Raw genomic sequence first — 14,070 nt, 5'->3', positions numbered from 1 at the left:
CTACATTTTTCTATCCATTCATTTTTATCCATTTAAACACCTTATTCGAGATTTCTTTTTCCATACAAATGTCATTCTGCCACTCTATTAGGCAACAAAACACTAGTTTTCTAGGTCCCAGTGACCATCCTTATATATTGGCAAATGTCATAAAAGCACATATATACTGAGTCTCAGGTATAAGCAAGGTAACCAAATCTAGAAAAGAAATGACAAAGTGCTACTCAGAGATTATGGATTATGAAGGTATTCAAGAACATATATGCTGAGAGAAAATCTCCCTTTTCTTGCAACCTGACAATTCTCTCTAAAAAAAATCCCACATGAGATGGTACACACTACAGGTTCAAAGCTCCTTGACAGATCTGGACAACCTCTGACCTGAAAATACTAAGTTCATAGCTACTAACATCAGTGTTTTGAAACATGATACATTTGAAGTGTTGATTACTACTAAGGAAGAGCTACTTTCATCATCAGCTACAATTATTTTCTGTTCAGGCCTTGGAACAAGTAAAAACCACTAACATAAAAATTTCCTCAATGATGTGAAGCCAAAAAGACAAAATATAACTTAAATATACCCCCTGTCTTCCATCTTGGCTCTCCCACTTAGATACAGCGAAGTACAGATACAGATTTTTTTTAAGGAAGAAATCTGTTTTCCACATAATCTAACAAAAGGAGTTGAAAAGAAATGGAATATAATTAAACTTCATTGTATTTAAAAGTTAAAAAAAAAAAAAAGGTTCCCTTATTCCCTATCACATCTGGGTTGACAAGCATGTTATTTAATTGCCCACAAATGAGCTTCTTTAAATAGAACCCATTAAAACCCCAATTTCAGCATCAGCCTGTGCATGGGGTGGGGGATGGGGTGATGCAAAATGAACTTTGAAATGACTAAAAAACAAAACAAACGGCTTTATCAAAATTTCAACAAAATCTGAAACAAAGAGAAGCTACAAAGGGGAATAAACTTCCTAGCTTCAGCACTGGCAACGCAACTGTACAGGGGAGCAAGCCAGCGCCTGGACAATGGCCTACAGAGTCAGAGGCTCATCTGAGCTGATATCAGGGTAAAGCATGCACTTTCAGACATCCAGAGACACTCCTGAAACCATAATCTCCACCAAAGGAAAAAATACCAGTCTAGTCAAGTGTGGCTCATGCATAATTTATACCTGGCAGCTAACACATTCCCTTTGCCTATCCTGTCAGGGTCTCAAACTCAGTGTGCCTAAAATAGAATATAATACCTCTTCCTCAAACCAATTCTCCTTGGTGACTTTCTTCTTTCTGCATCACCAATTATACCAGTCTTGAAGCCACAAAATGATTTCTCCTCTGCCTCAGCCAAATACCCAGTCAATCACCTTGCAATAACAACAGCTAGCATCTGCAGAGAGCTAAATTTAAGCACAGTATAAGACAGCTGACCCACACCTCCTCATTCAGTCCTTGCAACTCACCTGCCAAACACATATAATTATCCCTCATGTGGGACGAGGAGCCAAGGCTCAGAGTTAAGTGGTTTAAGTGACTGACAAGGCCATGAAGCCGACAGGTAGCAAACCTGAATCCTGGAAGCCTCGTGACTGTAGTGCTGTGCCACTCCTAGTACCCAGCTCCATATCTGCCCATTGCTCTCCTTTCCTTATGCTGCCATTATTTCAGGCCTTTAATAGCTCTGCGATCAACTTCTAAAATGCACCCTGCACAGGAGGCTAGGCTAAACCTCTAAAATGCTACCTTGTTCACAATATTCTTCTCCCCTTAAGATCTTTACTGCTGCTCAGACACAGGTATCTTATATGTAAACCCCACTACAACCTGGCTTTTCCATAGTCCATTGAAAACATGCAACTCTAGTCACATTCTTTACCAATCTCCACTAAGTCTTCAACTCAAATGACATCTTTTTAAGATTTCCCTCGTGAGGGAAAAAACAAAAGAAGATGTGTTGTTTGTTACTGTTCTTTGTACCAAGTTCTAGTCTAAGAAAAATCTGTATGGTAGCTCATAGAGAAGGGCACTATTACTGTCTACTACCTCCAGTTTATAGGCAGAGAATCTAATATGGACAGGAGAAGGTACCCAAGGCTCCACTACTTGTGGTGGTTTAAAAGAGAATGGCCCCTAAAGGCTCATATATTTGAATGGTTGGTGCCCCGTTTTTGGACTGTCTAGGAAGGATTTGGAGGTGTGGCCCTATAGGAGGTGTGACATATAGGATATATGTCACTGAGGGTGGACTTTGAAGTTTCAAAAAATCTCTGTCATTGCCAGCCTCTCCCCACTACCCCCTCCACCTGTCTTTCTCTCCTCTTTCAAATATATATAAGCTCCCAACTACTTCTCCAGTGCTATGTGTGCCTACGCTGCCATGGTCATGGTGTCTCTTCACAGCACAAATCAGCAACTTCTAGACATTGCTGATAAATATGAAGCTCAGTTTCATATTGCCAGGCTCTATCTTAACTATGTTACTGTAGGGGGCCTCTGAGAACTGTCCCTTCTTTCTCAATAGCGTGGCAATTGCACCCAAATCCTCTGGTCACTCACACAACAACAGTGTGATATGCTCTCACTGTCCCTATTTCTTCACCTGCATGTAGCTATGAATCTCATGCTATCATGCTACTATGAGACTAATAAGTGTATCATCAAATTATTAGGTAAAATAAACAATGTCATAAATACCAAGAGCTGAGAATCAGACCCAGCAACATTAATAGCTATTATCATTAAGGTCTCGAATCAATTGAATGGCACTGAAAAAAACCCTGTAGACAACTTCATAACCATTGTTTAGAAAGGCCAAGTGTACATCTAGTCATGTTTGGTGTTACATGACATAGAGGAAAAGAAATCTTCAAGATTAATACAAACCAATGAGCACAGAGCCCAGGACCATAGCTACAGTATCATTTGCTCTGCAAGCTTAACAAGGGACTTAATGTGAATGAGATTTTTTAAATCTTCAGGAAAAGATAGTAGGAATTCTAGCCAACTTGAGATGGTAGACAGTCTCTTGAGAAGAGAGATTTGGGTCACAGGCAAGGGACAGTAGTAGAACTGCTATCAGAAGAAGCCTAGAGCCAGAGGCATAAACTGAGACGTGGGGCCAAAAAGAAGCAAGATTAGAGCCGTCAGTACTGAGCCAAAGGGGTTAGTTGAAAAGTGGTGTCAAGGCTCCATGACCAAAACAGTAAGACAGACCAAAGGCAGAAGAAGCTAGGACAAGGCCTCCAGTGATTACAGACAATGACTTCCAGTCAGGTCCTCAAGGGTTCAGGTACGACTTGATGTTCTTAATGGTTTGGGCCTTATTGTTCTGAAGTTAACACTGAATGTAACTTAAAGTTTATTTTATGTTTATCTTATGTATCTGTGTAAGTACCTATGCCACGTATATTCATAGTACCCAGAGGCCAGAAGGAAGTATCAGCTCCTCCTGGAGAGACTATGTAGGTGCTGGAAAACAATCTCAGGTCCTCTGCAAGAGCAGCCAGTACTCAGAACCACAGAGCCATCTCTTCAGCCCCTACCTTAGACTTTTTCAAATTGTCTCATTATATATGGAAGGAGAAATAGAATAGGGCTCACATCTTCTTCAATCATTTGGCAGGTCTTTGTCTTCCTGCCCTAGTGGCTATCCCATGTCATTCATTGTCCAGATACCAGCAAGCACTTTGTTTTAACTCTCCATGGACTAAGTAGTTACTACATGAAATTACTCAGAGCATTTACTGAATGCATGTCTAGAACGCACTAAGCTAGACCTCTGCAGTGATCTTAGCAATCTTTCAATGACTCAATGAAATAGAACTATGCCCGTTCCACAGTTGAAGAAGGTAAAGCTTCAAGAGCCCAAGGTCACACCACTAGGATGTCTCACTGCTATTTGACTCCAGTGACAACTTTCACACCACGCTGCTTCCTTTCTTCTGCTACTTTTTAATCAGCAGGTTCTTTGCTACTAAAAGGCTAGAAAAGTAGAAAGGCTATTGCAGGTAAACCGCTGACATGATGAACAGGCAGCCTGGAACATAATCTTCCCTGGGGATCCCAGAAGGCTCGGTAAGAGCGGCTGGAGAGGAACGAGCAATACTTAAACTCTCTTTACTCTCAGCACACGGGGTCATTTCCTCCTCTTCAATTGCTCTCCCAGAGCTGCGCTGAGAGCCATTCCTGCTGCTCCTGCCAACTACAGCAGCCTTCGGCAGGAAAATTATATAGGAGAAATCTTAAAAAAATAAAAATGAATTTCTTCTTTGAAACTTGGGAGAAGGGAGAAAATATATGGAACTCTCAAAAGAGAAGAAATCCATAAATTACTACAAACAATAAAAAAAAGCCTACAAATAGGTGATGTCAAAAGATTAATAAAAGGAGGCAATAAAAATGGGACAGATAAATAAAAATTAAAGCAGACCTGCTGTGAGTGCCCTCTCACCTCTTCTATTTACATGGAGTGTCAAGAGAAGATAAATGTCTAAAGAAACACACCCAGAATCTCTCTCTCTTACCTCTAAATAGCCTTGTAGTTGGGCGTCATTTACAAAACATATCAAGTAAGTCTGCAGTCTGTAAGACACCAGCATGAAAGACAAAGAAAACAAAAGGACAGCCTAAGGTAACAACAAAAGATCAAAGACAGCCAGCGGAATGCAGCAGGTAAAGGTTGAAAAGTACTCACTTGGTTAAGAGGCTAGGCATGACTTTGTCAAAGGCCTGCTCAATCAAATGATGGCCTATAACCAAACTCCACTAACCTGAGTCTAAAATGGCAGAAAAGGTCAAGAGGAAAACATTAAAAGCTGGTACAAATGAAAAGACAGGGAGGGCAGTAGACAAACAGAATTGTCACTTCAGAGAAGACATGTTTAAGTTTGGAGTGGTTTTGATCAACAAGGAAAAAGCTGATGATTAAGGACTCAAATGAAGGCGCAGATGGTGAGGGCTGGGTACAAAGGAGACATCACTGGGCAGCAGGAAGGCTGCCTCATCCACTGAAGGAAAGAACACAAAAGTGTCTGTGTGTGAATAACCGGTCTGTAGTTTTTAATTTTCTCTTTAAAATGAGAGCTAAGGTTGTCTGAGTATAGAGAAGGCAGAGGATTTACCAGAAATTCAGGAATATTTCAGGATACATTTGTGAGCCATGGAAGAGGAAGCTGCCTATAGATGGAGTGCACTACTTGTTTAGAATTTGACAGCCTGGATGTGAGGTCAGAAGGGGCCAGCGCAGTGGCTACTCTGCTGCTTAGTGCCATACTTTCATCCTCCTCAATAAACACATGTGCATGAGTCCTTCTATGTGCAGGGGCTTCAGGATAATGCCATGCAATACAGAGGCTATATAGTATTATGATAGGAGAAGACACAAGCAGAGCAAACCATCACAATAGCAATGAGTGGGGTTTTGTGTGTATACGTGCACACGTGTGCATGAGCGTGCGTGTGTCAGTGTACTCACCTGTTTAGGTACTCACAAAGGGCAGAGGATGATGTTGGATGTCTTCCTCTATCAGTCTATACCTTTTCTGGAGACAGGGTCTCTCAGAGAACCTGGAACTCACAGTTTTGACTAGGTTGGATACCAGTAAGCCCAGGGATTGTCCTGTCTCCACAACTCCAAAGGTGCACACTGCCATATCTAACTTGTATGTGGCTGCTCAGGTTCCCAAATCAGTTCCTCACGTTTGCACAGCAAGCACTTTAGCCACTGAGCCACCTCACTGGCCCCACAACAACAGAGTATTCTATAGAGGAAGAGTTCATAGCATTATGGAGAAAATGCAGGAAGACTGCCTAATCTAATTAGAGAGGGAAGATGTCTTTGAAAAGACAGTACTTGAGACTTGGAGAAACTTCAGTTGCTCAGAAAAGGATGCCATATGCAAAGCCCTTCTAGGGATTCTGAAACATAATAATTTCATCACTTAAGTAGACTTGAGTTCGAGGCCAGCCTGGTCTACAAAGTGAGCTCCAGGACAGCCAGAGCTACACAGAGAAACCCTGTCTCAAAAAACCAAAAAAAAAAAAAAAAAAAAAAAGTAGACTTGAAGGCCATATGCAAAAATGTAAGATACGGGAAGGTTACCGATATATGCAGATGAGGCCAAATTCAAGCATGCTGCTAAGAATTTGGGATTTCAGTCTAAAAAGCAACAGCAACCTTCACTTGCAAAACAGCAGCATGGCAATGGTGTACAAAACAGAACAGTCAAAAAGCTGGGAAGCTCGTAATAATCCACACAGGAAGGGAGGGCAGTGTGGATGAAGACAGACAGTGGGGACAGACAAAAGAAACAGAACACAGGAGGAGACTAAAACCATTCAAATCCATGCACAGGGCATAAGAAACGTGGGTAAGGAGGAAGAGAGGCTGTCCAAATATCTAGGGAAACGAAATAGACAGTGAGCATGTCCACTAACTGAGGAGCAGGTTGAGCAGGAGGATTTTTGTTTTTAGGATGCTGAGTCAGAGATACCTGTGAAGCACCCTAAGATAAGTACTTGTATTGGCTACCTTTCTATTGCTGTGATAAAACATCACGACTGACGCATCTTATAGAAGGAAGAGTTAATATGGGCTGATGCTTCCAGAGGTTGAGCGTCCACAATGGCATAACAAAGGCACGGTAGCAGAAGAAGGAAGCTGGGGCTCATACCCTGACCCACAAGAAGGAAGCAGAGAGAGCAAACAATAAATGCTGAGTCTCTTAAACCTCAAAACCCACCCTTAATGGCAGATTTCCTCCAGCAAGGCCACACCTCCCAAACAGTACCACCAACTGGGGATCAAGTGTTCAAATGCCACAAGACTATGGCACTGAGACTATCTCCGTCAAGCTATACACCTAGGTCTATAGCTCAGAAGAGGTTTTTATAGAGATGACCAAAACCTGGGACTGGACAGAAGACAGTATGTACAACTGAGATCATTCAGGGGAGAGCATGACATATGAGACGAGGGCATCGGGCAGAGAACTCTTTCCTCATGCTTGAAGAAAGGGAAGGAAGGGGTCACAGAGGACAAGAAGGAGAGAGGCAAAGAGAGACAGAGGGCAAAAGTGTAAGTTTGGAAGGCAGGGATCAGAGGAAATGTTTCCAATTGTGCTAAGGGGAGGACTCAAGAGACTACAAGGCCAGGCAGTACAAGAAGGGTAATTGAGTCAGAGAACGTATGGAAGAAAAATAAGATACAAGTGCCAAGCAAGTGATGGCACATACCTATAATACCAGCACTTGGGAGGCCGAAGTAGGAAGATCCTAGTTTCATAGCCAGCCTGGGCAGCATAGCAAGACACGATCAAGTTAAAGGTTGAGGGAGAAAGAAAGGAAGGGAAAAAGAAGAGGAGAAAGAAAGAAAATGCATCTAAAATGAATGGAAAAGAAGAAAGTTATCTGTCTTTACAGATGTCATGAGCTTTTTATATAGAACATCAGAACGGTTTCACCCAAACACATAGAAAAAAATGTTAGGACCATAAAACAACCTCATCAAAGCCAGACCAAAAAAACCCAAAAAGATTAATAAAGTAAGCTGCATTTCCATGCACTGATTGAACAACACATAAAAGAAATTAAGAAATCAACTATACAAGAAGATCAAAAAGAATAAATATTTAGAAATAAATTTAGGTAAGATAAGAGATGTGTTCATTAAGAGCCACCAAACAAGAAGACATCTTGTGTTCATGGACTGGAAGACAATACTGTTAAAAATGGCCACAAAACAAAGCAAACTAACAATTCCATGTAATTCCTGTCAAAATCTCAATGGCACTTTTTGCAAAAATAGGAAAAAGCCATCTCAGAATTGATAAGAAATCTCAAATACCCTGGATGGCCAAAATAATCTAGAAAAAGAACAAAGTTGGAAGAGTCTCACTTCCTAATTTTACAACTTCTTATACCGCTATAGTTTTCAAAATAATGTGGTTCTGGCCTATAGATATACACAGGCCACAGGGACAGGACAGACAGCCTAGACATAAAGCTCCATCATATATGGTCAAAATACCTTCAACAAAGCCCAGAGACCATACAGCAGAGAAAGAAACCCTTTCTATAAACAGTGCAGCCCACATACCCACATGCAAAACAGTGAGGCTATACCTTTGTGTTATACCACATACAGAAACAAACATAAAGGCTGCTTCAAACCCTGTTCAGAGTGAGGACATTTCAGGCTGGAGAACTAAAGGGCCTTTTAAAAAGTCTTAAGACTTTAGGGAGTATCAGAAGACCTCTGGAAACATACTGAAAAAGGAACACGTAAGCTCTTTGGATCTTCACCCAGCAGGGGCTAGAGTCTCCACATTGGCACCAGTGTGCCTTCGAGGCCCTGCAAACACAGCATAGGCTCCCCGGGGGGTCCAGGGTAGAAGGAAGGGAAGGTTAATATTCTTTCTTACCTTGCATATGCTAAGCTGAGTGCACATAGGTTATAAGGATGTGGTACTTAGCTCTGAAGATACTTAGCAAGGACAGAACCACACAGCTACAATCAATCAGACTGCACACTACAGTGTGAAATATGTTCTGTGAGCAATAAAGTGCATATAAAGTGCAATATGTAGTCAACTACATAGAGCAGGTTACAAGAAGCTTTTGCCTTTGTTTTTATTTGAATGGCTTTGTTTGACCACCGCATTTTATAGAGAAGTGCAGCTGGGCAAGATTTCAACCCTGGCCCTACAGATCCTTCTATAGTGGGATGCGGATGGTGTCGGGCTGTCAGTATTTACCAGTGCTTCCCGTAGAGCCAGTGACCTCCCCATGTCAGCAAACAGAGCCCAGCTGTAGTTTTCTTCCAATGATTTCGAAGCGTTTTAAAGAATGCAGTCATCTTCTCCTATAGATTTAATAGGCAGAAAAAGAAAACAAAGTTATCCAAGATAATCACAGAGCATCCTACAGTCCTCCTCTAAGGTCTCCCCGCCCCTCCCTTTTCCTTTTTTGTTTTCCCTTTGCTACTTCTGCTCTGGTTCTTCTCATCCTTTCCTGTCTAGTCACCATCAGCATCTTCTGATCCACTCACCAATCTCTGCTTCCTTCTTTTTCATGTACTTCTACCTTGGCTCTCCTCCTTCTGTATCCACCCACCTTTCCCTCTCCATATGAGAAGGAAGGAGGGCAGAAAGGAGGAAGTAAATAGCCAGGCTTCCCTGATGTGTGTCTTCTGACTGTCCCACTATACCATTGTTGAGTATTTGTCTAGTACATATAAGGAACCCAAAAGACCAGCAACAGCTTATTAAGACAGAAGAAAACACCAGGTCTTTAGTATGAAAACCAGTGGAGGACATGCTTTAAAAAAAGCAATGCATGTGGCTCAGTTAAGAAAAAACATACTCAATTTACTAATCAAAGGCGTGCAAATTACAAAGAGCTATTATTATTCACATATAAAATTAATTTTTAAATTATCGTATTCACTAATAACAAAATACAAGACAGATACTCATACCTACTCCTGTAAGGAAGATAAATTAGTTCTTCATGAAAAAATAAAATAGTGTAATATGTTTATTCTGTTTTTGTATGACACCATTTGATGATATTTATATTAATATGTTACTTAGCTTCTCTGACTAGAGTAAGGTCCACTGAATGCAGAACTGTGGTCACTACTAGAACCCATACATCAAGTAAGATCTGGCACATAATAGCTATCCCAAAAACATATATTAAGTGAGTGAGACATGTAGCAATTCATTTTTTAATTGAGAATTTTCATAGATATAGAAAAAAACAACCAAATACAATGTTAAATAAAATTAGCAGAGTAAAAGGCATTTAAAACTAGTGTTATCCCAATTACATTCAAAGAAGACAACCAACCAAAATACCAATAAATAAAAGCAGAACTTTTACATAATATCCTCTAAGTTGTAGGGTGCTAAATGACATCTTACAATTGTGCGCACTCTCTCTCCCTCTCACTATATATATATATATATATATATATATATATATATATATATATATTATTATCTAAACAGATAAAAATTATTTCTCTCTGTAACTTCCCTTGGTTAAAATCCCTCTCCTAGGAAGAAAAAGCCACACTGCAAACATCAATGAAGCCATCTAGGCTGATACAAAAGAAAAAGAAAAAGAAAATTCCCAAAGGTCCACATAATTGACCTCTCTCATCTGATCCTAATCACTTATTCATTCAAGAGGCCTTTAATGAATACCTACTCTATGTTAAGGGCTAGGGCAGAGAAGAGTAAGTCCCACTCTCAAATGCTCAGAAATCTTAAATCCCTAACTGCAATACAACCATACAGGCAAAGCTGCAACACCATAAGATACATGTTGGGGAATGAGAACAGGATCTACCCTGAGTTCAGAAAAACAGGCCTAACTGGGATGGAGCTGAAGGAGCCAGAGTCCTGCAGGTCAGAAGTCAGAGTAAAGGAGTTAGGTATATGCTATGGCCTGAATACCTATTCCCACTGAAATGGTATTAGGATGTAGAAATAATGGGGTCCTAAGGATGCTGTCCTCATGAATGGACTAGTACCCCTCTAAGAAGACAGCCTCACATCCCTTCCACCTCCAAACCATCTGAAAACACAGCAATGAGACAGCCATTTGCAAACTAGGAAGAGGGTACCATGCCCAGTGCCAACAACCATTGTGGGTTCATACTTCCAGTTTGCACATTGTAAAAAGTAATCTTTGTTATTTAAGCTATCCCAGTTATAACGACCTGAACTAATAAGTATACAAAGGCAGTGTGTGTGTGTGTGTGTGTGTGTGTGTGATTTGAAAAACACAGGTAAGTAGTAGACTGAAGTAATTTCTCTTCTCAACCATTACTAAAACTAAGAATCTTATAACAAAAGACATATTAACAAGGAAAAAGCATATACATCTATTCAATGTGAGCTTTCATGACACAGAACCTTCAGAAATAAATCCCTGTGTGTGTGGTCAATTTGATGAAAAGCAGTAAGTTCTACAGAAACATGACTGAACAAGGTGCTATGACTTAAAAGACCAGCAAGGTCTGTTTGTTTGGGTTCTTCTGTGTCCCTTCATCTTAAGAAATAAAAGTACTATTTCTTTTCCTACAAGCATCTGACAGGTAGCTCTAACACAAGAGCCTTATACAGGAAGTCTGCTTCAGGTTAGCAACAACTTCCTGCTTCTACTGTTTCCCCAACTGCCAATGTACGACTTGGGGATGACCATGCCCTAAACACCATCGATATTATACATACAGGATAGCATCTACAACAGTGACTCCCAGCCCTTACTGTCTTTATTAAACCTTATTTAAAATGCACAAAATTTGTTGTAAATATATATTCTTGGTCATCATCTTCCTTCCCCAAAAGCCTACTTTGTTCCTGAACTGAGTAGTCATATGATTTTTAGTTAGCAGTTACTAACATAATTGCAATGGAGGTTGCAAACACACCAGACATTAAAAATCAATGTTTTAAGATGAACGATGGGGTCATGGGGAGGGGGAAGATTTGAAAAGGCTTTGAATCCGCACTAAGGTCTTTGGATATTATGTTTAAAACAATATTATGTTTAAAACTTGAGATTTTTTTTTTTTAGCAGATGAATAACAATCACATTTGAGGTGCAGAATATAAAACAGACTGCCAGAACCTGAAAGTAAATCTAAAAGGAGCCATTCGAGGGGTGACTGCCACAAATTCTAGACAAGAGTCAACAAATGATTTGGAGGTCTTTATGAAATAGAAATGGGCAGGGCTTGATGATCAACTGATTGCAAGAGGTGAAGGACGAGGAAACGGAGCCAGGTTTTGTGCTTGGGCAACGGATTGTTAAGTGATTTCAAGGCTTTGGATTTACATTGTAGGTTTGTGGGGAAACAGTGTGCAGTTAAGGAGACTCTAGACTGTTCCACCTGCTGGAAGGCTGGAACATCACCCAAGTAGAGAGGGGCATGGAACGAATATCGGACAGTCGACAACACTCTGAGTGGACTGTCTTTTTAAAAAGCCACGCCCACCCTGTCTTAAATGCTTTCTATATTATTAAAAGATGAGGGAAATATGCAGGCAGCCTAGTGTGCAAAGAGGACTGGCCAAGGTGCTTAACGAAATCCTAGCTTTGTCGTTTACAGATGGTGAGACCCTGGATAAGTCAATTAACATTTTCCCTAGAGAAAAAGGGAAACACCATTAATTTTTGCAGTGAAGCAGTTGTGAATAAAATCTGTATTTGTCTTCACAATCTGTAATACATTCAGTGTATATTCCCTTCTCAGTAGCCAAAATTTTCATTCTCACTAATGTCAGTTAAAAATCTCAAATTTTATGCCTAAATTAACATATCTTTGCCTTCCAAACAGGCTTTCCCCAAACCCAAAAACTCTCAAATTCTGACCCTCTTCTGACAAGAAAAGTAGGGGTTTTCTCACTAAAGAGCTTTTTAGAACAGATTCTAGTCATCCACATCTGCAGAACCTAATAAATAGAACGAATGAACCGACCCACCCTTTAGGGTTCAAATATTACTGGCCCCGTTTTTTTGTTCCGGAGTACCCCACAGCCCAAGGTGGGAAGTAGCTGAGGGGTTCACAGGTTAGGGACGGCTCTGGGACTCGAACCGGCACACCTGACTCGCAGGGACAACGGGCGTGCACGCCATGCTGGCCCGGCCCAATCTCCCCTCCTCCCGCCCCACCGCAGTCAGCAACCGCGTGGCCGATCCCCGGACGCCAGGCGGGTTCCCCGGACGCTCTGCTCAACGCAGCCACCAGCGGCTGCGCTCCACACCCTGACAACACACATCCCGCGGCCCTAGCTTGCTCCCCGAACTCACCGCTGCCCGCCGCTCAGCGCCCGGCCTTTCCTGTGTGCTCTCACAAAACTCTCCCTCTCTTTTCAGGGAAACCGCTCCCTCTGCTCTCGGGTTCCGACGCGGAGCAGCGCGAGCCAGGCGGGGGCGAGCCCTCCCGTGACCTAGGGATGGGCTCGCAGCAGCCACCGCCCTCCCTTCCCTTTCTCTCACATTACTTGTTCATTCAATCTTTCATCTATCCATCTGTCGCCAGCCAGTCGTTTCTGGAAAGTTCACAATACATAATAAGAACAGTTTTACGATTTGGAACTAAATCAGAAAGTAATTAAATGGCTAAGGCATAGTGGTAAATGAAACAAAATAAAACAAAACCCAGCGACAGGGCGGGAGATGAGGAGGCACTGTGTTAAATTAACGAGCGGAAGTTTGAGCTCCAGAGAGCAGGAAGATGATGATCAGGTCTGGATGCACGGAAGAGCAGGGTGGGGTGGGAGTGGGGCTGAGGCTGGGGAAATCAGGCACAAAATCACAGAACCCTTAGGCCTGTGTGCTGGAGGCAGAAAGAGCTATGAGAAAAGGGAGCCATGCAGCAGGAGAGCCCACAGGGGTGTTGGACAACAGAAAAATGTGTCTTGTTAAAATATAAAGATCGCTGGGCTGAAGATGAAGGGCAGGTGCAGAGAAGCTTCCTGTTAGCTGCCTTACACCAAGGCAGTTACAAAAACTTTTTATCTTGCCACCTTTCACTGCGAGGAAGATGTCAACAAAATAAAACAGATTTTGCTGCAAAGAGGACTCTTAGAAGTCTGCCCTGAGGGCACAACATTGCTGTCTTAAATGGGAACAGTTTTTCAGTAGGAACATCTTCAAATGGGAACTCGCCTGAGATGTCCCAAGACTGGATCCACTAATATTTGATCTCTAGGGACTCCCATCTTCCACAAGATGTACAAGCAATTAAAGGTTACTGGGCCAGAGGGGCTGAGGAGTGTTGAGGGAACTTCTTCACTGGTATTGCCTCCTCTAAGTTGCTCATGTTCCTATAGGTAATTCCTCACTACCCCAATCAAATTCATGGATCCACAAATCTAGACTTTAGTGGAATCATTTCTTCGGGGTCTGTTCCTGTCACTATCTGGAGAAAATAGACATTTCTTCACTGCTGTCTCCCTAGGAAACAGGAAATAAATGTATTCTGAGCCAAGTATGAATGGCAATGGTTTTGGAACACAGATTCAAGTTGCCCTGAATGACACGTTC

The 14,070-nt window shown here is 41.6% G+C and overlaps 1 protein-coding gene across 3 annotated transcripts in view; it reads right to left on the bottom strand.

The window, feature by feature from the left end:
• Window positions 1-13,286, bottom strand: part of Agk (acylglycerol kinase) — a 72,495-nt gene extending 59,209 nt beyond the window's left edge. Inside the window, exons 1-2 of one of the 3 annotated variants that reach the window (XM_011241458.2) lie at window positions 12,832-13,286; window positions 8,763-8,869 (exon numbers count right to left, since the gene is read on the bottom strand). In XM_011241458.2, coding sequence (XP_011239760.1) covers window positions 8,763-8,863 — 101 coding nt within the window. In that variant the 5' untranslated portion in view covers window positions 8,864-8,869; window positions 12,832-13,286. The remainder of the gene's footprint in view (window positions 1-8,762; window positions 8,870-12,831) is intronic. The other 2 variants (XM_006506571.3, NM_023538.2) reach the window with 2 other exon arrangements.
• Window positions 13,287-14,070: the final 784 nt, after the last annotated feature.

This window comes from Mus musculus, chromosome 6, assembly GCF_000001635.26.
Source record: "Mus musculus strain C57BL/6J chromosome 6, GRCm38.p6 C57BL/6J".
In the NCBI taxonomy this organism is placed as follows: domain Eukaryota; kingdom Metazoa; phylum Chordata; class Mammalia; order Rodentia; family Muridae; genus Mus; species Mus musculus.
The sequence above is the reverse complement of the archived record's forward strand: the minus strand, read 5'-3'. Positions and strand labels throughout refer to the sequence as shown.